Here is a 27691-nt window from a genome sequence, read left to right as displayed (position 1 = left end):
GTGGAGATCAACAGAGATCGTCAAGCTGGAAAACTTTTTCTATCACAAAAGAAGTATGTTCTTAAGATGCTTGACAAATTTGGAATGCGAGATTGCAAAGCTGTTAATACTCCAATTGCCGCCCACTTCAAGTTGTCATCAGATCAATGTCCAAAATCAGACGAGGACAAAAGGCGCATGTCACATGTCCCGTATTCAAATGCAATTGGAAGTTTCATGTATGTTATGGTATGTACTAGACCTGATTTAGCTTATGTTGTTAGCATTGTTAGCAAGTTCATGCATAATACAGGTAAGGCACACTGGGAAACCGTTAAATGGATACTTCGTTATCTGAAAGGTTCTCCAGATCTTGGTTTGGTATTTAATCAACATAGAGCCGATCCGGAGGAGCAGTTGGCTATGTTGATGTTGACTATGGTGGTGATTTAGATCGGAGAATGTCACTTTCAGCCTACATTTTTACCCTATGTGGGTCTGCTATCAGTTGGTATTCTTCACTTCAAGCCATTGCGGTTTTGTCCACCACTGAAGCAGAATATATTGTTGCTACAGAAGGAATGAAAGAGGCTATATGGCTTCGAGGCTAGGTAAGTGAACTTGGTCTTCAAGATGTTCTTGTTATATTTTGTGATAGTCAGGGTGTTGTTCACTTAACCAGGAACAGTAAGTATCACTCAAGGACCAAACACATTGAAATTAAACACCATTTTATCCGAGACATTGTTGATACAGGAGATATAATTGTTGAAAAAATTCATACGGTCGAAAATCCTGCAGACATGTTGACCAAGCCACTTCCATTGGCTAAGTTCGATCATTGCCTGAACTTAGCTGGTATTATCCATACTTAATCAAGGCTTCATGGCGAAAGAGTGTTCCAGTCAAAGGCAAGTCAAGGTGGAGATTTGTGGATTATGACTCACCTTTAACCATTTTCTTGTCATAATTGGGAGGTTAATTGCCATAATCAATTGCAATCAAAGGGAGGTTAATTACCATTAATTGTATTTATTATTGTTGTCTCCTAGAACCACTATATATAGTGGCTTCCTTCAAGCAATGTAACATACAAACAACAACACACACTTGTTTCCTCTCTTTTTTCTTATACTCTCTATTTCTTCTCTTGGGTGTAAGTGTTTAACCCATATAGAGAGAATTTGTTTTGGGGCTATTTATCTATTAGCCTGAGAGGAATTCATTGTACTCCCAGTACCGTTATAGTGGAAGTTTTGGCTCTCTCGCCGGTGGTTTTTTTACCTCTATTTAAAGGGTTTTTCCACCTAAAAATTTCTGGTATCATTCTCATTTTCCTTGTTACTTTAATTTCTAATAATCTTTGGTTGAAATTATTACGCTTCCGCACACGATATCCCTACATTTGTTTTAAACAAAAGCAAAATCAATAAGTTTTAGTGAACCTTTGTTTTAATCCATGAATCTTGTGACTCAACTAGTACCTGCACCAGGTAAACATCTTCCTTTGATAATCAGATTAAAAATGCATTGTGTTACACCAACATGAAAAGGCCTTTTATGTGTAAATGTTAAGGTTAGAATAAGTCTAACAATTACAAGCTTTACCATTAAAGAGAAAGTCTCTCAATAGTCACAGCTAAATTTCTAATGGAAATCCTTAACACTAGACAACTCTTATACTTGTTAATAGTAGCATTCACATTTTCTTAATTCAAAACACCCATTTTCATCCAATTGCAATTTGGCTAAATGGAAAAAAAGGTGAGATGTTTTGTCATCATATTTAGCTTGAATGTCTTGACTCCAACTTGGAGAGGACAAAACATGATTTATAGTGGATGGTTCTACATTAAAAAGGAGTAAGGTGAGATTAAGACTAGGTTGGACAATATCATATTTAAAATGTGTTTGCATACAATGATTAGAATTAGGAGGTAATAGGAAAGAAGGGGAAGATGAGGCACTACTTAAAGCTATTGAAGGAACATGTTAAGAGGAAGTAGTTGATTAAGGGGTAGTATGTCAAATGGGAGAATGGGGAAAGGTGGTGTTGTGATCACTTGTTGGGAATGTTCAAAAGGGAAGTATGAGATAAAAAAATGAATTAGAGTGTTTTAGTAACGAAATGAAGTCTTTTTCATAACCTTTGTCATCAAATTACCAAAAACAAAATATAATTTTTTTTGATAAGGAACTAGCCTGAAACATGTTTACTAGGATTGCCTAAGTTTGAATTCTTCCAAATATAAATTTAAGGATAGTATCCAAAATTTCACATAAATTTGTTTGTTTCTATATAGACACAATTTACCCCCATCTTTCTGTATCTATATGACAAAAAGGTACTCATGTCAACACCACAGACTCCCTACAACAAGGCTGTACTCATGGGATTGCTGAAGAAATGCTCTCGGCAAATAACCTTCGGTTGGCTGGATTTGCTTCCAATAAGATCCTGAAGTAGAGTGGGTCCACCCTCAAATATATTTTGATGCATCTTCTTCACAATGAGATGTTTATCTAGAACCATCATTTCCAAGAGAGTTCTACAGTTCTGTTAGAAACTCGAATCAGCATATACACTTAAAACCAACATGGTAACACAAACAGTGACAACATACAAAATCATATACACGTTTAGGATCACAATCAAAATGAAAAATAAAGGAGTAGATTACAACTACACTGAGATGTTTTCAAATTTCACTTACGTACTGTTTTCACCATAGCACATAACTCCTTTACCAAGGCCTACCAGGAATGCAAGTGTAATATTTTTAAAATTTAAGGAGGTAAATGTGAAAATGGACGACAATATAATTCTTTAAAACGAAAGGAAAGTTTGTGTAGAATTTTCTTAAAAACAAAACTGGAGTTCCAATGTAATTTGAGAAAACCACAAGGAGTGTTAGTGTAATTTACTAAAAAAAAATAGTATAAAAAGCCTTATATAATGTCTATGATCTCTCCTATTATATTTCTGTAGCTCTATCTGATAAATGACATTGTAATTGTTAAAGATATAAATTGATTGTTAGAGGTATGATTTGATATTATAGGATAATATGATATGATTTGACAGGAAAATATCATATCAAATATTTTTTATCATTAGATATTGATTTTGTTCATTATTATTGTATCTCTTCTTCGTTATAAATAAGAATATTCTTATGTGTTCGGAATAGACGGAATCCATTATATTCTTGGTTTCTCTCTTTTCGAAATGGTACTTGAGCGGTACTACCCTCAACTTATAAGTTGTTGTCTTAGAAAGGGAATTTACGCCTAACTCTACTTTATAAAATTGGTTTATATAGTGAGATTTGTATCCACTGTAATTTGATCATATCATTCTAAGATTTCCAATACACCCCCTCACATCAAGGATTAGATATCTCGAACATTAGACTATATATATGTAAATGGTTTGATTGCATGTGACATGATAAGTCCAACATTCCTTAGACTTTGATACCATGTTCAAAGGATTAATGTCGAAACAGGCCGTGGAGGATTGTACTGCTCGGGTATGGTGTTGAGAATAGAGAAATCAAGAAATATAATGAATTTTGTGTTGGACACAGATGAATATTCTTATTTATAATAAAGAAGCAATACAATAATAATGAACAAAATCAATATCTACTAATAGAAAACATTTGGTAAGATATTTCCCTATCAAATCATAACATGACGTTTCTCTAGAAATAAGACAAGCTTGTTATAATATCATCAACCAATTGGTAGTCGAGGCTGACAAACTAAATAATAACAAGGCTATAATAGATATTTTCTAGACATGAATTTCTCTCTGTCAAAGTAACAACCAATCTTTAATATGTTTCATCCTTTCCAATCATATCTTTAACAGTAATAAATTGAGTTATGCATTAAGAAACTTCTCTAGTTTCATATTGTACATAAATCATCCCTTGTCAGCTTCATTTCACCTAGTATGGAATAAAATCTGTGATTGCAAAATACACATGCGCACACACCGGGTGCATGTAGATATAGATTTTGCAAGTCATTGGAGTTTATTGCATAATTTTAATCTAGAGGGGTGGAGGCATATTTCAATAATACCTCGGGAAAAGGATTATTGACTCAAACTTGTCTTAACATTATTCTTTAAAGAAAAAAATGGAGATAAGAGTCCAGAAATATTTCAGAATAGAAGTCAGCACGTGACTAGACTACTAACTAGCAATTTCAAAATAGAAGGCAGAATTTTGAAAATTTAGTAGAATACCTGTGGATTCAACACGTGCATGTGACGTAGAATATCATCCTAGCATACAAATGAAATTGTCAGTAGATTTTTCCATTTACTAATGAAGGATTAAAAATTATAAAACTTGATTTCCATTGCATCTCAAGTTATTATTTATTATGTAATCACTTCTTTTAATACAAGTACTGCCATTAATCTGCATCATAACTTCTATTTCAATATTTTTCATTATAATATTTATATAATGATTCTTGCAAACAGGTGGTTTGCTCTGTTATTACATTACTGTTTTTCTTATCATTTTCCATTTGCAACAAGTAATGATGCAGGATTCGGAGTAATTATAAAGAAAACAATTAGCAGCACGCAAAAAATTATCAAAACTTTAATTAAAGATTAATCTGAACTTTTGTCCATCCTTTTGTTTTTCTTCAGTGAAATCAAGAATCAAATTGGAAAATTTGTTACAATTCTTTGTAGTGACAAGCCCAAAGAATATTTTTGCACTAATTTCTCCTTTTTTGGTAATGATGGAAACATTTGTATAGAAGGTTATTAGTGGCAGGATGACTTAAGTGGAGAAATGCATAGAAAGTTATTATTAGTGATCGCATAATACCTGACAGGGTGAAATGCAAGTTTTATTGCATGGCTATGTCTAACTACACTATATGGGAGTGAATTCTAGGCTTTAAAGGGACATGATAGAAAAGTAGTTCTAGCCAGTACGTATGATGGTGAATGAGTCATGTGAGGTTGATTTCTGCACTGCCATCTCTGACATTGCAGTCACTGATGTGAAGCGCAGTTCTTGGCCCACCACTAGCCTCAACAATGACAATGTTGACAGTAGAGAGGGTGGTAACTCCTATGTATGGCAGCTGAAGAAAATAGGCAAAGCTATGTCTGACCAGGAGCTCCGTGCCAAGTTGAAAGGGAACAGTGATCTTATTAATTTTTTACGTTAATTACATGATTCAATCTCCTTTTACATAATTTTAGGGGAACAACTGTCCCTAAAATAGAAAACAAGGAAACGCTGATAAATAAGAAAATAAGGTAAAATTTCCAAACATATTTTATTATTACAATATGTTGCAACCAAAAAAGTAATTTAGAGGACCAAATTGACTAAGGGCACAAGGTTAAGGAAGGAATTGAAGCTTTAAATTAACAGACAAAGAGTATATTTAGTTTTAAATAAACAGGACGCAGATCATTATGATAAAAATGTTAACATCACACTATCCAAATTATTGCAACTAAAGAAATTGAATTAGTCTCAATCCCTACAAAATAGAGTTAATAGGAGAAAGAAAGTAAGCAAGGAAGAATGTTAAGACCTAAGATGTTGCTAGTGTTCCATGTCAATAAAATAAAGTACCATACTGTCTGAATAAGTTAACCTAATTTGTTTGTAAAGGATAAAAACTCAGGTTGTAAAAGAAGGATAAGAAAAAACAAATCATTTTTCATTATAACTTAGGCCCCTCTTAATATTTATATGCAAGAACACTGACAGCAGAGCTGATCACGTTTCAAAGTTTTATGAAATTTTAAAAATATTAAATAAAAAAACATTTGAGTGTTTGCATACCTCCAACATCCCTGGGTTTTGCATCACTGTCCCAAGAACACGTCGTCTAAGTCCTCTGTAAACAATGTTGTTGATGGTCCCATCTCCATTGATCCATGGCAATATTGGCTTGCATGACTCACCCAAAGAAAATTTGAGAGTTTCTTTGTCATGATTGACTCTGGATAAGCCAAGTCTGTCTTGCTTAAAGCTTTCATTCCTATGTCCTCTAAGTCCTCTGTAAACAATGTTGTTGATGGTCCCATCTCCATTGATCCATGGCAATATTGGCTTGCATGACTCACCCAAAGAAAATTTGAGAGTTTCTTTGTCATGATTGACTCTGGATAAGCCAAGTCTGTCTTGCTTAAAGCTTTCATTCCTATCACAAGCTTGATTTTCAGGATCCAAATCCACACATGGAAGATTGAGTATTGTCACTCTGTGCATGTTATCAACAGTAATCTTTCTATTGTTCAGAGTATGAAGAGAAGAAGTATCCCTCTTATCTGATTCATAATGCTCACATGTGAGATCACTTTTCTCAATAGTTTTTGTTGAGGAAGGTTGTACAACATGACGAAAATCAGACCCAGATGTCAAAAAGTACTTGTGACGGTACATGACATCAACAACACGGACAGTATCATAAGCATTGACCTATACAGTAAAGAGGATATTATTATAGAAAATGGTGGGAAAGAAACAAATTAGAAAAATTAAATGAAGGATTTTAAGCCAGCCTGAGAATAAGTTATTATGAATTTCTGCAAAAACCTTTCAATATCTTCAGAGGGAAAGTTCTCAAATCAGTACTACTTCAGCAATATATATACATGTGTGTACACGTGCGTGTGCATGTGTGCGTGGAATCTGGTAGAAGAGTATGTCCACATTTATTTTTTCTACTTTAGAACAACAAATCTGAATAATCAATTCATATACATTAAGATATTAGATGCATTTATTTCTATTATAGGAAATTCCTTTTTTTGTTTATTTACATATTTGTAACAGAATCAGTATTTTAATTCTGTATAAGTATCCTATGTACTATGATTCTGAATATTGAGAAGAATAAAAAGTATTTTCTCTAATCCTTTATGGTATCATAGCTACGACTCTGACCTCTTTCATTTCAACCATGTTGAATATGGTGATGCCTAGTGCTTCAACAAACACATCTAGAGCCGGTTCTGGGAATGTTCAGTCAGAGTCTTAGACAACAGTGGTGGTGTTGCTTTCCAAAGGTAGACAAATGTTTTAAACTTGGAACTATCTTCTACAATTTTGTTAATCTAGACTGTCCTAATTGAGCATGGATCACCATTGGAAAGACCGTACTAATGGTGATGGATAGAGATAGTGAAGGCCATATAACTCACATTCAATGTCAATCGTCCGACCTAATATCCAATCTTGCAAGGTAACATTTCCTTTAGTGAAGGTGAGGGTAATATCATTGGATTAGGTGAATTGGGAAATAGACAATAAATTAAAAGGGCAACTAGGGACATATAGAACAGAGTCAAAAGTAAGGGATGGGAGGGGTTAGGTAATACGAATGGCACAAGTTTGTGTCTATGAACCATTATAAAAGGCAAATTGACAGCTTTAGTAAAGGAAGAGAAAAGAGAACTATTGCTAGATATGGGATTAGTTGCACTAGAGTCAATAACCTAAAGACCAAGAGAAGGTGATTGAGAGAGACAAGTTGGTGAATTACTAGTGTGTGCCATTGAAGCAATGTTACTAGTTGATTGGTGTGTCGCACACTATTTAATAAAGTCTTCACTTGTTATTAGAAATGGATTAATCAGGAATATAGGAGAAATAGGTGACTGAGCAACAAAAGTGGAGTAGTTAGCCCCATCCATCTCCTGAATACTAAAAATATAATTAGAAAAGACATTCTGAAGGTTGATGTGGTGTTGGAAGACATTTTTTTTCCAGGAAGGCTAGACGAACAAAAAGCTTAGGAGAGGGCGTCAGTGGGTCTACTAAGCTACAAAAAAACTAAGGAGAGAAGGAACAAAGAAGGCGAACCTGGGAGAAAGGTTTGCAACAAAAATCCTTCAGAGACAATGGACTACTATGTCAACATGGTTTTGAAAAAGGCTATAGATACCATGTTAAACTAGAGAGAAACATTGAGATGAAACTGTGTGTTTTGAGACAACACGGGTGTTTTATTTATATCGAGAAAAAGAAATTAATCAATAAATAAAGGAGATTTGATATTCCCTAATAACAAAGATATGATCTGGGAATACCCAATGTACTATGATTCTGAACAATTTAGAAGAATAAAAATATACTCTAATCATCTAATATATATACCACATTCAACAAACTAAGAAAGAAACAAAGATTCAATAAAGGCACATGATATCAGTATTGGGAAATATAAAGAATAACCAATCCATCAATAAAGAAGTAAACCTACAGAGCCCCGTAGTAGCTGCAGTTTCTAAAGTTCAGAAACATTTTAGTTCAAGTGTTTATATTGACTCAGGACATATATCACACGCCCCAAATCCTAGATCCGGTTTTAAATTGAATTTGATACACAAATCACAAGTTTCATAAGATAATGGTTTGGCACATGGATTGCGTTTGAACACGATTTTGGGTCTCAAACCCTTGTTTGAGTAGAAAGGGGAAATAGTTGCTTTTCATTGGGTCAAACCATGAGTTTAAAGCAGACATTCTTTAAACTATTGAAACAAGGAAAGAGGGAGGAACCTTTAACGTTTGCCCAAATGCTTGAAGAGCATCAACAATCAAGCCATCTACCTCAGCTCCTGAAAGACACCCAGAGAAAAATAAACAATCTCAAGTTTAATAATTGAAAAAATTTATATATATATATATATATTCGAAGATTTCAAGTCAATTTATACATCACTAAATCTCTGTATTTATACCTGGAAGGTTTATAATCTTGGAAATTTCTCCCATGCTTAATCCTTGGTCACCAGCCTTTTGGATGGCAGCATAAACAACCTTGAAGACCTCTGCACAAATGCCATATCCATGTTCTTGATTGGAATACTCTAACAACAATCGTCGTGCATAGCCTGCCATAGCTTCCCAGGGTGATTCGGTGTGATTTTCTTCCAGAGGTATAGGGTCACAAGATTTAACAATTTCCAACATATGGTCAGAAAGAGAATAATCACCACCTTGGCCAATGTTTAATTGTAAATGACCCCCAAAAGGTTGGCCACTGTTATCATTATCCTTGAACAAATTTAAAATATCAGCTTTTGATATTGTTGTTTGGTATGCAGAAATGGCAATACCAGGAAAACCTTTTTCCCGACGAGAAATAATTTCACCTTCAACACCAAACAAGGATTTTGATTTTTTAGCTTTATCACTGTATGAAGACTCGATAGCATCAGATTTACGCTTTGTACTTCTCAAATCTTCAGCCTCTCCAACACCGTTCTCTGGTAGGCTTGGCAAAATTGAAATGTCACCTGATGAGACTAAAGCAAACAAATGAAAAATGTCCCCACATTGTAAATCTTCAGAAATATTGGCACCCCCATCTGTGAGGTCTTTGCCCCTTTCCTCCAGCCACGCAGCAAATTTAACAGCTTGTTTTCCAGTATTAAATGGAAACGGTGACTTGGAAACACTTTGCAAGAACTGTTGTGAAAGTTCAAAACGTTCACTGCCAGTGCCCCCAACCTGTCAAATGTTAATGTAATTAAACTTGTAGAAAAACAAGCTCAGGCACACACAAAAACTAAAAGAATTCCATATCAAAAAGAAATCAGAGTAAGAAATTTTCTGAAAACTATAAATTGTGTTTATTTCTTGTCATTCTCAGCCTGATAGAATCAATTTACAAGCTTGCAATGAAAGATAACCCAACTAATCGACTAATAGAAGACCAATACTAATCAGCTAACAGAAAACCAGTTGTATGACTGTGAAGAAGTGTCCGAGTAGTTTGTTTTAGTGTTACACTACTCTATCTTTTTTATGGGTATTGGGGACATTAAGTTTGATGAAAAATAAATACTTAGATGCCATTAACTGCTAGAATTGGTGAGACAAATATTCACAGGCATTGTCTCTAAAATAGAGAACCTTATAAAGATTAGCAAAATTATGAAAACTTTATATACTGTCATATGAATACTACTTTTCTTTATTACTCTATTACATGCACATTCAGGCTGTTTGTACAAAATAGTAACTAGTAAAAGAGAGGAGAAAGAGAAAAACAAATTGAGTAATGTAGAATCCTAAGAGAGAAGAGTCAAATTAAATAAATAGGAACAATACCAGAAAAATATCATAAAATTTTAGGCCCCTCATGGAACAAGGAATGACCAAGGGGGTTGCTCATCATAGTTTTAACCTCTCCAGAAATCTAGAGCAACATCCATGAAAATGTCAAAATCACATTAGACAGAGAAGACCTGATTCTAGGGCATCTCCAACTTCTATTCCCCTCATGGCTACACTTGTAAAGAAATGACTTGGCCACAACCCTAACATACCCAATCTAAACGACATTGTTTTATTTATTAGTTTAGCAACTTGTATTTTAGTTTCAACTCAACAGACTTTTCAACTTTGACTTCAGACCATCATTTAAACCTTGATATTTAAGTAATGTCTAGTATCAAATAAAAAATATTCATTTGCTATGATTATTATATTTATTCCAACTAATGTTTAAAATCTTTTTATCACAATATCTATTATAAAATTAGTAAAACATGTTCTAGTTTTTCAAATACAAATATTTAATTAATATATAAAGTAAATTTAATAGAAGAATATTTATTAAAGAATTTAGTATATAACATCTTAATAGCATAATATTTATAGCAAAATTTAAATATTATTCTAGTAACAAATTCTAACTAAACTTGTACATTTCATGTTCTAAGTTAATTTTGTTATTGATCATGGATATGTTCTTTAACGTCTTAGTTTACATATGCTACACCTTATTACTAATCATGAATCCTATGATTCACGACTTTATGTTACGACCCAAGAAAATCACACCCAAAAATAAGTCAAGAAGAACATCAAAATCTACTGAATAATTTTATGTATTAATAATTCTGCACTTTACATTCAGAATGCCCACAAAGGAAAATATTACTCCTTTCACACAGGATTTCCCTGTCTACCAAACAGAATACACAAAAACATACCCTTCACTAAATCGGTTGGTCTTTATTTAAAGACCACTAGCCGCACTAACCGCTATTAACTACTACTAACCACTACTAACCGCCCTTTATTTTTTATTTTTCCTATAATAAACTTTCCAAATCCTATCCTTATTTGTGTGCTAACACTTTATTTGCAATCCAAAGAATGGGTCATCTGATTCATGATTTGAATCCTTATTTAACTATCTTAAACCTAAAATTAAGAACAAGAGTGTAGTGACCCTGATAAGATTTATCTTCTTTAGGATTTAATAGAGTATGTGACTACCAGTCAATGATTTTGATATGAATTTCATAGCTCAAGTAAGTATTATTTCAAATATACAAGCACGTCTAGCCTAGCTTGGGGGAATGTAGGAATTTTTATCTTAGTATAAATATAAACATATTTTAATCCATACTTTGGTGAATTATGGTACTAATCAGTCTACATGTGAATATTTATAATCTGTACAGCCTTCAACAAAATGGAATCCGATTCTAAGTCTAACATACACGACTTAATTTCTTAATCAGCAATAAATCAGTAACAGTTCATCTGAGGTACCCAGGTGCGTATCTCTCATTTACATGGGCTTAATTCTAATACTACCAACAATAATACAAACATTTTCTCACCAAATTAAGTTAACATTGACACAAGATTTTCTTAGAAGCCACCCAGAAAAATATAACCACATTACATATCCTTTCCAAAAGGTTAAGCTGCAACTTTCTTGTAAGATAAAGACTACTTCATTTACGAAAAGTCTACACACCCACAAATATTTTATGATCTTGCGATCCAGAGACAATTTGTAAAATATGGGCAAAATTAGATGGAAACATAATAATCAGTCAGTGTATGTATTAGGCATAACAGTAATAACTGTTTATAACAGTCCTAACTGTTCACTTGTATTCCATACTGCACTGGGTACTATTAATACCCAGGCTGCTCTACATGTAAATCTGAATCTCAAATACTAAAGTTCTCTCAATCTCTCTCTCTCTCTCTTCTTCCTAATCCTTTCTCTCACCCTCTTTACTCTTTTATGGTATCCAGAGCCAAAAATGGCCTCATCATCTACCACTGAACCCAATTCTGAAACTTTTTCTGCCAAGCCCGAAGCCCTTCCCCCTCATATCTTTCATACGCCAATTCCTCTAAAACTGGACTCAGAAAACTTCCTTGTCTGGCGGCAGCAAGTTAATGCCACTCTTCGCAGTTTAGATCTTCTTTATTTTCTGGATGGGTCTTGCATTCCTCCACGTCTCATTTCTATCGAAGAAGACGCTTCTCCAATTGTGAATTCCAAATACATCCAGTATGATCGTCAAGATCAAGCAATCTTGGCCTGGTTACTGGCATCATCAATGACCGCAGGTGTCCTCACCCAGATGATTGGCATGGACACGTCAGCCCAAGTCTGGGAAAAGCTCCAGACCCATTATGCGTCCCAAACCCGTGCTCAAATCAAGAAGCACAAGCAGCAGCTGCGTACACCCAAGAAGGACCGCTCCATCTCTACCTACCTTCTTGATATCAAGAAAACTGTAGATCAATTGCCTGTTGTGGGTTGTCCCATCTCTACCGAAGATCACATTGAAGCTGTTCTTGATGGGCTGTCTGAAGAATACGACTCCTTTATAACCTCTATCACATCCCGTCTTGACCCTTACACGGTTGCAGACATTGAAGCACTGCTTCTTGCTCAAGAAAATCGTATTGAACGAAACAAACAATCTGTTGATCACATTCTGCAGGCAAATGTTGCTTCTGTCCCATCCTCCTTCTCTCCCTACAACTCCAGTTCTACACATTCTTCCTCCTTTTTCCGCCCCTCTGGTCACGCCAAACAACGATTCTACTCTAAACCCCGCTTTCAGTCATCCAAGAACTTCCCCAAGATATCTTCTACTGCTTCCTCTTCTCGAGTTCAATGTCAAATCTATGGAAAATATGGGCATATTGCCCTTCACTGTTGGCATAGGTTTGATTCTTCCACTCCATCTCAAGTTACTGCTAATACTGCTCATTTTCCTTCATCTTTTTGTGATGATGAACCTTCGAACGTCGGGACTCCCAAAAATCTCCATGATCCCCTTTGGTACCCTGATAGCGGTGCTTCCCATCATCTCAATGCTCATGGAACCAACCTTTCCACAACAACTCCCTACACAGGTTCGGAAAAGGTGGTTGTAGGTAATGGTTTCCAGCTTCCTATTACTTCTATTGGTTCTGCAACTTTTACAGATATTAATACTCATCATACCTTCTCTTTACACCACCTTCTGCATGTTCCTACTATTTCTAAAAATCTATTAAGTGTTTCCAGGTTCGCCCGTGATAAAAATGTTTTCTTTGAGTTTCATGCTGATGTTTGCCTTGTTAAACGTCAGGGAACCAACAAAATCTTGCTCCAAGGCAAGCTTAAAGATGGTCTTTATGTGTTTCCCAATCTAGTTCAAACTGCATCATACTCTGCTTACAATACTGCACTCTCTGCTGGCTCTTCTGCTTATCATTTGTGGCACTCCCGGTTTGGTCATGCCCAACCAAGAGTGATTCATCAAATAATGAAGATGTGTAATATACCCTTTACTGCTAAACATGAATTTTGTGAATCCTGTGTTGTTGGCAAGTCCCATCAGCTTCCTTTTAAAGCCTCTCAAACTATATACTCTAAACCTTTACAACTTGTTTTCATTAACATTTGGGGGCCATCGGCTACCCCTGCCACTAATGGTGCTCCTTATTATATCTCTTTTGTGGATGCTTACACTAGATATGTTTGGTTCTATTTAATTCATGCTAAATCACAAGTCTCACTGTTTTTAAATCTATCAAAATATATGTTGAAAAACAGACTGGTTTTCCTTTGTTAAGCATTCAGACTGATAATGCAAAAGAATTTCTCTGTTTTAAATCCTTTTTGCTATCCAATGGCATATCTCACCGTCTAACTTTCCCTCACACTCATGAACAGAATGGTTCTGTGGAACGCAAGCATAGACATATTGTTGATATTGGTTTGACTTTACTTGCTTGCTCTAAATTACCCATGCATTTCTGGGGCTATGCTTTCACTGCTGCTGTATCCATTATCAATGTTTTACCCACACCTGTTTTAAATAATCAAAGCCCATACTATTTGTTGTTTAACAAACACCCTGATTATGTTTTTTTATAAAACCTTTGGATGTGCTTGTTATCCTTTGCTTCGCCCATATAATAAACATAAAATGAGTTTTCGTTCATCTTTGTGTGTGTTTCTTGGCTATGCATCCAATCACAAAGGCTACATGTGTCTCTCTCCCTCTGGGCGTATGTATATTACTCGCCATGTTACTTTTAATGAATTTGTTTTTCCCTATGCTGATTCTTCTAACCCTTTTTCTTCTATCTCTCCACCCACAAATAGCCCCTCCGATGCTTCACCTAGTTTAACTGTTTTTCAGCAACCAACTTTCTCTGTGTCACAACCAGCTCTTCCTGCCTCACAACCCATCGCCCCTGCCTCTTCACATGACCAACCTGCTTCCTCTGCATCCACATCTTCTCACTCTGATTTGTCTTCCACGGTTTCACCCCCACAACATTCTGCTCCTCACAACACTCACCCTATGCTTACACGTGCGAAGGCTGCCTTACTTGGTCCAAGTGCTTTCACTGCTGTCCCTGTGTTGCCTCTCCCAAAATCCACCAAAGAGGCCTTACAGCTTCCCCAATGGCTTGCTGCCATGCAAGAAGAACTTGCTGCTCTAAACACAAACAACACTTGGATTCTCACTACCCTTCCTCCTGAAGTTCAACCCATTGGCTGCAAATGGATTTTCAAAATAAAATACAATGCTAATGGCTCATTTCAGCGCAATAAAGCTCGCCTCGTCGCCAAAGGTTTTCATCAACAATATGGTTTTGACTATTTTGAAACATTCAGTCCTGTGATAAAGCCTGTCACCATCCGTATTATACTTACTCTAACCCTTCAACTAAACTGGTATGTCAATCAAATTGATATTAATAACGCCTTTTTGTATGGTGACCTTGAGGAATCTATCTACATGAGTCAACCTCCTGGTTTTGAAACTGGTGACTCCAACACTGTCTGCGAACTTACCAAAGCTCTCTATGGGTTGAAGCAAGCACCTAGATCCTGGTTTCACAAGCTAAGTACCACTTTGCTTTCTCTTGGTTTTCATCCTACTAAAAGTGACACCTCTCTTTTCCTTCACTTCCACAACAATATTACTCTCTTTGTCCTAATCTATGTTGATGACATACTAATCACAGGGAACTCTAACAGTGCCATTCAGAATCTTATTCACTCTCTCAGTCAGCACTTTGCCCTAAAGGACCTTGGGACTCTTCATTACTTTCTCGGGATTGAAGCCACTTGGACGTTGGATAGCGGCTTACATCTATCTCAAACTAAATACATTCAGGATCTCCTTCGTAAAACCAACATGCTCTCTTCCAAGCCTCAACCAACACCTATGCTCTCCACTACTCGTCTAACAATAGACGCTACCACTGCTGTTGATGATCCTTCATTCTATCGCTCAGTGGTAGGCTCTCTTCAATATATCCTCATCACTCGTCCTGAACTCGCCTATAGCGTCAACAAAGCATGCCAGTTCATGAACAACCCTCAACATCACCACTGGAATGTTGTTAAACGTATTCTTCGTTACCTAGCTGGCACTACCACTCATGGTCTTCATCTTCGGCGCCCTTCTCAACTCACTCTCAATGCCTTTGCTGATGCTGATTGGGGTTCTGATCCTGATGACAGGAAATCCACCTCCGGCCTTGTTGTCTTTCTCGGCTCGAATCCTATTGCTTGGCTTTCAAAGAAACAAAAGGTTGTTTCTCGCAACTCCACTGAAGCAGAATATCGCAGCATTGCTGCTACGCTTGCTGAACTCAAATGGATCCAGAATCTGCTCACTGAACTTCGTCTTCCTCCTACGCTACCCACCATTCGCTCGGATAACCTTGGCGCTGTTCTTCTTGCATCCAATCCTATTATGCACTCCAAGACCAAGCATTTTGAGCTTGACCTCCATTTTGTTCGTGATGCTATTCAACAAAAGCAATTGCACCTTCTACATGTCCCTGCCACTTTACAGATCGTGGATGTTTTCACGAAACCTTTAAGTGTTGGCCCTTTTTCAGCCTTCTCACATAAATTAATGGCGTATCCTAAACCATCAATTTAAGGGGGGGATATTAGGTATAACAGTAATAACTGTTTATAACAGTCCTAACTGTTCACTTGTATTCCATACTGCACTGGGTACTATTAATACCCAGGCTGCTCTACTTAAGTTCTCTCAAATACTAAAGTTCTCTCAATCTCTCTCTCTCTTCTTCCTAATCCTTTCTCTCACCCTCTTTACACTTTTAGTATGCATTACCGGGCTATATGGAAATATAATAATCAGTATATATATGCATTACCAGGCTTATCGCAATTTCACAAGATGACTATATTAATTAACAGCACAAAGACAAGTTAAGCACGTAACCAATCAAATCCATATATGATGCATTTAATAAAACCAATGAGATTGGGAACACCTTACCATAATTTTTTTCTCTCTAAGATAGTTAAAAGCAGCAAATAGATCGTGTTCTGAGTATCGCCGAAGAATATCTGCTAGTAAATTTGGTGGCTGAGGACTAGTTGAGGTGCTTAAAAAAACAAGTTTAAATAGCTCTACAGCATTTGAAATAGCCAATGATTCGTTTACTTGTCCATAAACATTAGCCATGTTATTCAGAAACCTGGTAAATTTTTTATCAAGTCGCCTCCGACGTGATCTTTGGGAGGACAACGAATGGGCCTTTCCACTATGACTCCGAACATTTTCACAAGGAATAGCTGATGTACTTTCTTCATTTTCTTGAGATTCCTGTCAAAAAAAGATTTATTTAGTTATTGTGTCAGACATATTTCAGAATACTGAAACACTATGGAACATAAATTATAAAAAAAAAGGAAAAAGATTCCTCCAAGAAGGATAAAGAGAAGAGGGCAAAAGGAAAATTTAGAAATTAAAACTTAAATACAAGATTCAGCAAGAAATGTGTTAAGTCTTTTTTAGATACTCAGAAACAATGACTTGACACAACTGTTGTTAAAGTCTTAGAGAATTACATAGCCATCAGCATTCAGACTTGCATCTGAGCACCCTTCATATTGCAATTGACCCTTTTGGGAGGAGGCATCCAGCTTAGCTATAATCTTGTGGCGAAGAATCTCCTCAAGGGCTGTCTTGATATTTTTGTTCTCAAAGTCATCCCAAGCTTCTCTATTTAGACTTCTCGTTTGAATTTCAACATCTGGACTAGAATTATTTGAGATACCTTCATAGGACTGTGAACGCACAAACTGTTTGCATTCATCTGAGTTTAGTGACATGTTCTGAGACTTCTGCAGATGTTTTGCATATCGTTCACTAAGTATGTTACAGAGTTTATTCACTGCTTTCCTAAATCTCAAGTTAGCATTCAACAAAGTCATTCTTCTCATACAAGCAATTGGAGAAGTTGGTAGATCAGAAATTGAACTCCAATCTACACGATGACATTCGGCACCAAGAACAGCACGTTGTTTAACATATTGGATCACCAACTGCCTGAAATGATATAAAATCATACATACTCAGACAACACAAATAATAATATATTCATGGCCTTACAGGAGAGACAGACAACTAGTAATCTAAATTACAACAAATATGCCTCAACTTGCAGAATAATAGAATGGACACGGACAGGGGAGAAAAGTACTTGTTATCTTATTAAATACTAATCCTTGACACTCTTAAGCTATTTATACATTATAATTCAAGCCAATTTTTTTAAAAAAAAATCTGGCTAATAAAACATTGTTTCATAAAATCAGCATTCATATCAATTATAAGTAATTTAATTAGTTTTTATCCTTTCTTTGCAAGTTAACCACAATTCTTAAAATAACTATTCAACATTAATTAGAGTCACAATAGTTTTTGTAAGAAGTTATCACAAAAATACGCATGACAAAGAACTCTTGATTTAAGTTTGCATTACAGGCTCCACTAATATTGCCAACAAAATAAGCCTATACAGACATTATATTTTATCAATTCAGTGCAAACTAAAAATTCAAGCAAGAAAAAGAACTGAATTATTTAATTCAATTTGGCTTTAATATATAAATGGTTCAACTTCAGAGAGTCATCATTTCCATACCTACTCTAAAATAAAATAATTATGTCACTTGAGATTTAGCAGGTTCCTAAAGCTTCAGTTACCTATCAGTTTTGTCTGACCAAATGAATCTTCTATGACGTGTAGGCTTCATTTTCTTTAAGACACACTGGTTAATGAGGGGGGTACAGTCTTCGGGCATACTTTCCTCAAATTCTTCCATGTCTGTGGCACAGTCCCCTGACTGCACATCCAAATTATGTGATTGTTCAATGTGCATATCCACAACATCAGTTAATGCATCAATTCTGGCATGTTTAGCAGGCCTGAGATCGGTGAATTTGTTTTTCCTACGACAAGATGAATCACCCATGCCTTCAGGTGAATTATCGTCTTTCTCCTCATCTTTGAACTGACTAACAAAATGGCGACGACGCTTGCAAGAATACATGCTAAGTACCTATAAGTGGCATTAATAGGAAAGAATTGCAAGAGTCACTCATTTTGAAACCGTGCAATTTAAAATTTTATTAAAATAAAAAATAAAAAAACACTTTTCTCATTTAAAAGTTTTAAATTCAGAGAGTTCATTTCCATTTACAGTTCTCAGTAACAAAGTGTATGAGAAATTTCACCAATATTAAAGCCATTAATTTCCTTCCATAAATAAGGTTTCTTGTTAACTACAACTACACAATCATGCTTTCTTAAATAAATGCAAAATAATATTATTTTGGGAGAAACATATTAAAACGATTAACAAAAGGAAAATGTAAAATGATATTATATCCTCAAGGATATAATCACCTGTAGATACTGAATTTTAGTTTTTGATGGAGCAGGGGGGTTGCAAGTGATTGCATTTTCCTTTCCAAAAGGGATAATAATCAACAAAACCCAAGCCTACAACTTCGAACAAACTAACCTGCTCCATGGTAAGATTCAGATCTTTTGCAATCTTCTCAAAGTCCCTATACGAAATTTTGTCACTGAGATTATTCTTCATTACATGCTTTAAAAGCTCAGCACGTTGTTCGGCTGTCATAACATGAGTAGATGCCCATGAACGGTAGCGAAAAAGCTAACAATATAAACAAATAATTACTATCTTCAGAGTTTGAACGGATGCATTATATCAAAATATAATATTGGGTTAGAAATAAGGCATTAAAACTGAGAAATATTGAAATTGTACACTGGAGGTTACCTCTTTGACCACAGATCCAGGAAATGCATATGAAGCAGCCTTTCGATCAGCAGTAGCATAGTAATACTCCAACGTTTTCCAATATTCATCAACTGCACCTCTATTAGAAAGAGTAAAATCATGCCTGACTCTTGGTCGAAGATCAAGAGATACAAAATTTAAAGATACTGCATCATTTGAAATGGGCTCCTCAATATAAGGCCTAAGCTCCATGGTGTGAGTATGGGGGGATTTTAATCCATCTCTAGATTGCAAATCAGTTACCATGCGAATCAACTACACAAACAAATCCACATCAAGCATGCATCATTAAAATTTTAAATGTAATGGTAATCTTGCTTATTACTTTTAATGTCAGAATCCCTTGATTTATGATGCAGTAAATATTTCCTTGTACAATTTTAATAACATAATTAGAAGATTTAATTACATTCCATAATTAGGAGGATTAATAAGATGACAGTATATTTCATATTTACTGTACAGTATCATTGATCCTGAATCGTAGGGATAGATTATATCCATCATAAATTAGGATTTTCAGTTATTAAGTCTTTGTATTCTATATAAAAGCAATTGTTTCTCTCTGAGTAAAACTAGAAACAGTTTTTTTCTGACACTGACATAGTATCAGAGCCCAAAAATCCTTGAGAGCCAATGTAATATCATGCACAGCCTGCATTGCTGCAAAACCACACCCTTTTCTTTCTTCCGTTGTATTCATCTATGCAGCTTGCATTGCTGCAACACCACATCCCTTCCTTTCTTCCACTATATTCCTTCTATGCCTACATTGTCATACTTCAAACCTCAAAAATACTCAGAACACTTGACCAACAACAGAGTTCAGCACAGAGGAGATTCTAAAATTAAAAGTGAGTGGCAAGGGTATTTCTCTTGATACAAAAAAGTGAAGTGAGACGAGTTTTCAAAACCTTCATCCAAATGATTAAAAATCAGTTTGAGACAACTATTAAAAGAGTCTGTTCAAATAATGCCAAAGATTTTTTCAACCAAACATTGTCCTCCTTCAATGAACAAGGAATAATTTATGAATCTTCTTGTGTGAACACTCCACAACAAAATGGGATGCCAGAGCAAAAAATTAGGCATCTCATAAATGTAACTCTACCTCTCTTCACCATAAAAATGTACCAAAACAGTATTGGGGAGAAGTTTTCGTTCTACCTATTTGGTCCCATTCAACTACTCTTCAAATTTTTCCCAGACTTTAGGTCAACAAATAATCTTGCACATCGAGTCTTTGGCTGCGTATCCTTTGTCCATGTTCATCCTAATCACAGGGGGAAACTTGCTTTGGAGAATGCAAAATCACACCAGATTTCAACAAAAGATTAGCATGAATCATGCCTTAGATTCTATTAAAGGTTTTATCAGATTGTCAGGTAATGCTTCTAATAAATCAATGAATAATGATATATATGACTTTTCTGTGTTAATTTTTTTTTTTTATATTAGTATGTGGCTGGGGAAAGTTCTTCAGCCTTTTCTAGTTGTTTGGAATTTTCCCCTAGCTGACTGGATAAAGGTCAATATGGATGGTGCAGATAGAGGGTCCCCAGGGCTTGCTTCTTGTGCTGAGATTTTTAGAGGTAGCATGGGTGAATATGTCAGGGGGGGGTTTCTTCCTTTCTTGGTGTTCAGTCTTCTCTGGTGGTGGAGTTCATGGGATCTATTATCGCTCTTGAGGAGGCGCAAAAAAGCTGGCTATAGACATCTCTGGATGGAGTGTGATTCTTTCTTAGTTTTTCTGACAATTAACTCTTTTTTTTCCTAATAAATTCTTACTTTCCAACATGGTGGACGTTTTTCCCCTCTAATTGGTAATTAGCAACTCTTTATCTTTCAGAAACCTAAGAAACTTAATTTTAACAGTGGAAAAAAAAAGAGTAATCTTATCCTACATACAGTAAGTAAATTATAACATAAAAACAAGATGAACAAAACTAAGTTGCTGCATCATCAGTCAACCGCTCAAATAAAAAAGAAAAATATAGCAGCAATGAAAAAAAGGTAAAATAGTCATGTTGAAAATAACTCAAATACATAAAAGTTTTATAAGCCATGAGAAGGAATACAGAGTAAGTTTGAGTTAATCAGTTTGTGACAAACTTACACTGCCTTATTTAAATCAGACTTAACTAACCACTGGTTACCCATCAATCTATCTAGTTTCTTCCCCTTCCTTTCCCTCTTAATAAAAACACAAATCGTAGGACATAACATAAAACATAAATGAGTAAGAAGATTATTTATGCTGAATGCGTCAAATTATGCACTGCCATCACTGGTTGAGTAGCTCTCCCAACTCCCTACCAAAGCAAGACAGGGTAGGGATGAATGGAACTAACTCAGCAGGGAGACTAACAGAAAACAGATATGAAAAAGAAAATCCTTAACTTTGACTGAAAAAAAGTTTTGGGTGACAATGTTTCCCTAAAAGAGATAAAAAAAAAGTAGTTTTGTCCAATAATGATGGCTGCAACATGTCAAGGAATTGATCATTTTTATTTGGTAAAGATGACTCTAGGGTCTAGCATGTTAAGTGGTTGAATACTCCACCAACCCCAGTCAGAGACTGTAATAAGATGGAAATAAAAGTAATTGTGAAAGGTAAACTTTCCAATTAAATACAAAGACTTCAATTTAACTCAACAGGCATACCTTTAATCGCCGTAAAATGTCAATAATTAATGACAGCCTGCCCGTTGCTTGACCATCCATTATACACTTGTACTCCTCTAGAGGGAGATCAATGAGACGTAAACCCATCTTGCACATTTCAATCATTTCTTCATATTTTTTAGTGGACCCAACCACTTGCAAGAATAGTTCAACTGGCATTTCTTTAATAGTTTCTTCTAGAGAAAATAGTTTGCTGCTACTATGAGGAGTATCAGTTAACTCATTTTCACATATTTTAGATGATAAAGCATCAACACGGCCAGTTGACCTATGCAAACAATCCCAGACATAACTATGCAGCAGCTTAGCACGAATCATTTTTGCTAATACAAATCCGTTGACACGCATGGCTTCTGCTTTACTAACCTGCCCATCTGGAACTGTAACACTTTGATTTTTCTGAATATCCTCCATTACTGGTATCAATTTATCATTTTTCTGATGTGAAGTACTTTTCCTGCGAATATAATTATTAAATGATCGTATCGTATCTTGAATTTCATCAAATAACTCTGGAGATTGACTCGTGGACGGACGCACAACTACCACATAATCTTTTGTCCTCGAATATTCAGAAATAACAGGTGAATGTACTGTTATGCATTTGACCAGCCGTTGTTCTTGAAGTACGCTTAATATTCGGAGCATAGTCTTGCGATCCACTTTTCTAGACTTATCCTTCTCAAAGCTATTAAGCCACCTATTTAGTTCAGGTTTCAAAATGAACCTTTCATCCTGCATGAGGAAAAATGCCAAAAAATGACTTAGGAATGTAAAATATAAATTTTAAGGAAAAAATATTTACTTTATTTGCAATAGGATTAGGAAGGGGAAGAAAGACAGACCTTTAGTCTTTCAAGTATCCTATTTGCCCTTCTAGTGTTATCCACACTTAAGGATGAATTTGCATATCTTTTATATGATCCAGTAGAGAATGGTTTCAACACATCAGATGGGAATGCTCCTGATGGTGCACTGTCCGCATCCACTGATGAACAGACCACCAAATCTTGCAATTCTATTGAGTTTTCTACAAAGTTTGACTCAGTATTTCTAGGGTATACACTTGATAGTTCTGCACCAACTATTATATCTTTCAATTTTGCATGGTCAGCAAGTTCCCCACTGGCAGTAGAAGCCACAAATTCAGATATTACTTTTGAACTGTCAGGCACATGGTTTAAAATCTTATTTTCATCAAGCTTGCAAATAAGTTCAACTTCTGGTTCAAGGTTGAAATTTTTAGAAGTCCAAACTCGAATTGTCTTAGATTTTAGGCATTGTTCTTCCATCACTTTCATTCTAAATCTATAGCACAAATTTACAAGTCGAATGTGACTCTTTTTCAGTTCAATCCCAAGCCTCTCACATATCTGTTTACAAAAAACACCCAATATATTCTAAATGAAAAGGCAGCAATATTCAAATTTAAGGAATAATCACGAAGAAGCAGCACTAATAAACAAATCTTCACTTGAAGCCAGAAAGATGGAAAAAAATATGGAGCTCATTTCAGTCAAAAGAGTTCACAAATGAATACAGGAGACAAACAAAATGAGGAGTTGGTCCAGCAGTAGATATTATGTATAACATGTAAAATATTTGTGGTATAGCAAATTTAAATCACACACCTCTTCTTCATCTTAATTCATCAATTTCATGAAAAAGAACAACATAAATCAACTCTAACTTTTGTTCATTCTTTCTTTTTTCCTGCAATTGACATCTGTTCATGTCTTACCAAAGAGGATAATATAAGAATAAAAATTGTACCTCCTTCAAAGTAATGCCACAAGATCCTGCAGCATCAATAATATCAAAAATTTGATGCTCAATGGGAAGCTCCACAAGCTGATCAATAACTTGACATGTTTTTCCAGAGTTCAACTTCCTATCTTCATTTCCAGATCCAGCAGTTATTTGGTCAAGAAGCTGCAGGCAAGGCTCAGTCTGCAAACACATAAAAACTTACATCTAGATTACCACCAGAACAAAGTTATGCCTAAGAAGGGGGAGGGGGGAATTGGTTGGCTGACCCACTGAAAGTAAAAAATGTTCAATTGATATGAAGTGTAATCATGAGATTATCAATCTATATTAATCTAAAAGATTGAGACTAGGAACTGAAAAAAGAGATTTAGACAATCAATAATATTAATCTCTGCCATGAATAAGGGAGAATTTTTCATCACTGCCATGTCTTTTGAAAAGGATTGTGTTAAAGCACATAACCACCACAACCACATTTTATGTTTTCAGGCAATTAACCAATCAGGTCATACTTAGAAATTAAATGATAAGAGTGATACATTACAGTGTAATCTACAGCAGAGATTAAAAATTCATCAAAATGAGACATAAAAGTAATGATACAGTGTAAGCTAACCAACCTTGCCATTCACCTTAGCAACAAACTGCTGCACAATACCATCTGTTTTCAACCTATGAGAAATCTGGTCACACAAGAGCAATAAGGCAAATCTGGAAATAGCAAAAGACTTAATTATAATTTGGTAAGTTCAAAGTCAGAAAAACAATACTTGTCTCCAAGCCCTTTGTTTTTGACGCGATCCACAGTAACCAAGATCCTTCTTAATATCCGACACAAGAAGAACCTTGAAGAGATAGATTACAGTAAAAACGTGAGCATAAATGATGATATTAGCTGGTCTGGTTGGTAACTTTAAAAATAATTGAAAGAAAATGAACCTTGCCATTGGCATTTGCAAGTTTGTCACAAATAGCTTTCATTTGAGGTGAATAATCCTTTAGCTGAACGTCTGTTTGAAACGTGGTTCCATCTGCATCATCCTCCTCGTCATCTGGGGAGTTTAATTTAGTAATTTCAAACTCAAACCTTTGATGACAGGCAAGTTGTTTGGCATAGCGACGTAAGTACACCAAATGGGTAGTTACACATGGATAATTCTTGGATTCACCAAGACTGGAGATTTGTTTCTTCTTCTCAATCGCAGAGCGCTTGACGACTAAACCTTGACACTCAAGACTCCTCAACACATAGTGGAAGTTATTGGCATCAATGTGCAACTGTTTAGCAAGCTGAGTTTGAGTAATACCGTTGCCTCGAGCATTAGCAAGAAGGTGAAGAACACGCTTTTGGGCATGTTGGAGTGATTGCGATTCGTACAGACCAGCAAAGTTGTCAATAAGGCTCGATTGAGGAAAGATCTTCAAATTGAGCTTCTCAGCATCCTCCAACTCCGAAGAAGATGGTCGTGGTTCAAAACGGAGACCCGGAATGCGGAGCAGGTTCGTCCAAATGGCTCTTTTGACGGTGCGATTCAGATGGAGATTGGCGGATGAAAGACTGGGTGAGCCTTCCAGTTTCACCCATAAGGCTGCAAGAGTGACCCCATCTTCAATCCCACCGCATATCTCTTCCACCGCCGCATTCACAACGGAGTCCATTCTCTTCTCTACACTCTAGCTACTGATTTCATAAGATCAAACCCTAAATTCCTTCTTCCTTTGCTCAATCTCACCCCCAAAATCCAAAAATACGAAACCTAAATCTGTTCAAAAATACGAAACCTAAATCTGTTCAAAAATACGAAACCTAAATCTGTTCAAAAATACGAAACCTAGTGAGTTGAATTTGTTGAATTTGTCTAAAATTTCAAATATGAAAGATAAAAACAAAAAACGAAACAGTTACTTACTGCAAATGAGAACTGAGAAGAAGTACCCGCAATAGCGATACCTGAAACTCAGGTGATATTGCAAAATTCCTAATCTTTTTAATTTCTGAACTTTTTAAATATATATCTTATTTACGATATTGCTGATTTCAAAATTATTATTATTTTTTACAAAATTAATTGCATCTTTAATGGTTTAATGGAATAAGCATTTCGTTTCCTCTTTTATAATGTTTAAAAACAAAATCATAACAATATAAAAATTAAAAAAATTATCTTATAATAGTCTTTATACACATTTATTTATTTATATTTGTAATCAAATCTTGGTCTTCTTCCTAACAAATCTTATTTCATACTTTTATATATATATATATATATATATATAATATGTCAAAACTAAAAAATTTACTATTTTAATCTATCTTCTTTTATGACAGGTGTTAGTTTTAAGGTTATTTTATATTTTTTGAATCGTTAAATTTAATGTATTTTATAAGTTCACATATTTAATGTATTTATACAAAAAATAAATGGTCAGTAATTTTATAGTAATTGAACAAATAAGAAGCAAAGGATAAAGGAAGTTCATAGGTTTTTGGCGGGAAGTATAAATTTCTTTAAAATAACACTAAAATAAAATCGAAGGAGAGAGAGAGAAATAGTGAAGATCTTTAAAGATACTCTCGACAATCACCAAAATAAGAGGGAAAGACATTACTATTTTTAAATTATTTATTTTATATATTTGTTATCTTCTTAAAGTGTTATATATCTTATGACTATAATGGTATAATATTTCTAATTAAAAAATTATATTTTAAAACAAATATTTTTTATATATTTACATATACTAATATAAATAAATAAATATATGCATGATAAATCTATTTTTTTAAAATAAAAACTTTTATATTAAACAAAAAAACAACAATCAAACAATCATTTGTCATGATTTATATATGTATAATAATATAAAACACACACATATACATATATATATATATATATATTATACGTACCTTTCTCAACCTCTATATCCGATCCTTTTTCACCATTACTCTCATTGGAGCACCTTCCTACATCATTTCATTATCTTCTCATATGGTAACAACCAATCTACCCTAACTTGATAATATTTATATAAAATAAAAAATCTCAATAAACAATGTTTTCCATGAATATTTTAAATGTAGTTCTCAAAAAAAATAAAAAAAAATCCATAGACGAAGAGAAAATATAATCTTCCAAGTTATATTTTTTTAGTGTTAAAATGATGTTATTTTTATTAAATAATTTAATATTACAATAAAACAATCAAGATTCTAATAAAAATACTATCATCTTAATGTGTTTATTCCAAAATTTCATAGTAATTTGGCAATTCAACATTCATTACCTTTCATCGATTTCTCCCTCACAATCTAAAATGACAACCATTTGACAACCATATTTTATCGTCTATATTCTAATATAACAATAATAAAGACAAACCAACAAACAACATTTCTTACCCACTTCTAGAGGTTCTAGAGGTCATCCCAAGTAACAAATATTTCATTCACAAAATATGATTCACATTGACCCATAATATTTTTGCAAAAATTCAATACATCTTACAGAGAAAACCACACCTCAATACATTCTGAAAAGTCAATTCTAGAATTGAAAAATGAATTCTATAATTCAATATTTGAAACATTAAACATGAATTCCAAAAGTGTAATTTACTATAACAGAATATGATTTCATAAATGAAAATTACACTTCCAGAATTACAATTCTGAAATTCATGTTCAATGTTCTGGATTTCAAATTTTGTAATTCATATTTCAAACACATTTCCTTAACTTCCATTAATCACTTTTCGAGAATAAACATCATACAACTATGGAAAGATGATTTATAATACAATAGCCAACACCACAAAC

General features: G+C 34.7%; 1 protein-coding gene across 5 annotated transcripts; it reads right to left on the bottom strand.

Moving 5' to 3' along the window:
• Positions 1–2139: 2139 nt before the first annotated feature.
• LOC137830405 (uncharacterized) lies at positions 2140–25903 on the bottom strand. 5 transcript variants are annotated; one of them, XR_011084212.1, is made up of 18 exons: positions 25782–25903; positions 24811–25634; positions 24642–24716; positions 24492–24554; positions 23875–24051; positions 22947–23474; positions 22081–22836; positions 19396–19671; positions 19114–19269; positions 18293–18648; positions 17152–17632; positions 16577–16906; positions 8723–9494; positions 8541–8599; positions 6185–6455; positions 5817–6022; positions 4238–4276; positions 2140–2536 (listed from the first exon to the last, which is right to left on the bottom strand). XR_011084212.1 is itself a non-coding variant. In XM_068637722.1 (17 exons), the coding sequence occupies exons 2-17, from the start codon at positions 25528–25530 to the stop codon at positions 2351–2353; spliced, it is 5613 nt and encodes a 1870-aa protein (XP_068493823.1). In that variant the 5' UTR covers positions 25531–25634; positions 25782–25903; the 3' UTR covers positions 2140–2350. The 5 variants fall into 5 exon arrangements, 3 of the variants coding, with proteins under 3 accessions (XP_068493823.1, XP_068493824.1, XP_068493822.1); XR_011084211.1 differs by having other exon boundaries at positions 24811–25684; positions 25782–25857; XM_068637722.1 differs by having other exon boundaries at positions 5817–6455.
• Positions 25904–27691: the final 1788 nt, after the last annotated feature.

The sequence above is a fragment of the Phaseolus vulgaris genome, chromosome 7 (genome assembly GCF_000499845.2).
Source record: "Phaseolus vulgaris cultivar G19833 chromosome 7, P. vulgaris v2.0, whole genome shotgun sequence".
NCBI classification, from domain to species: Eukaryota; Viridiplantae; Streptophyta; class Magnoliopsida; order Fabales; family Fabaceae; genus Phaseolus; species Phaseolus vulgaris.
This window is presented reverse-complemented; position numbering and strand designations above follow the sequence as displayed.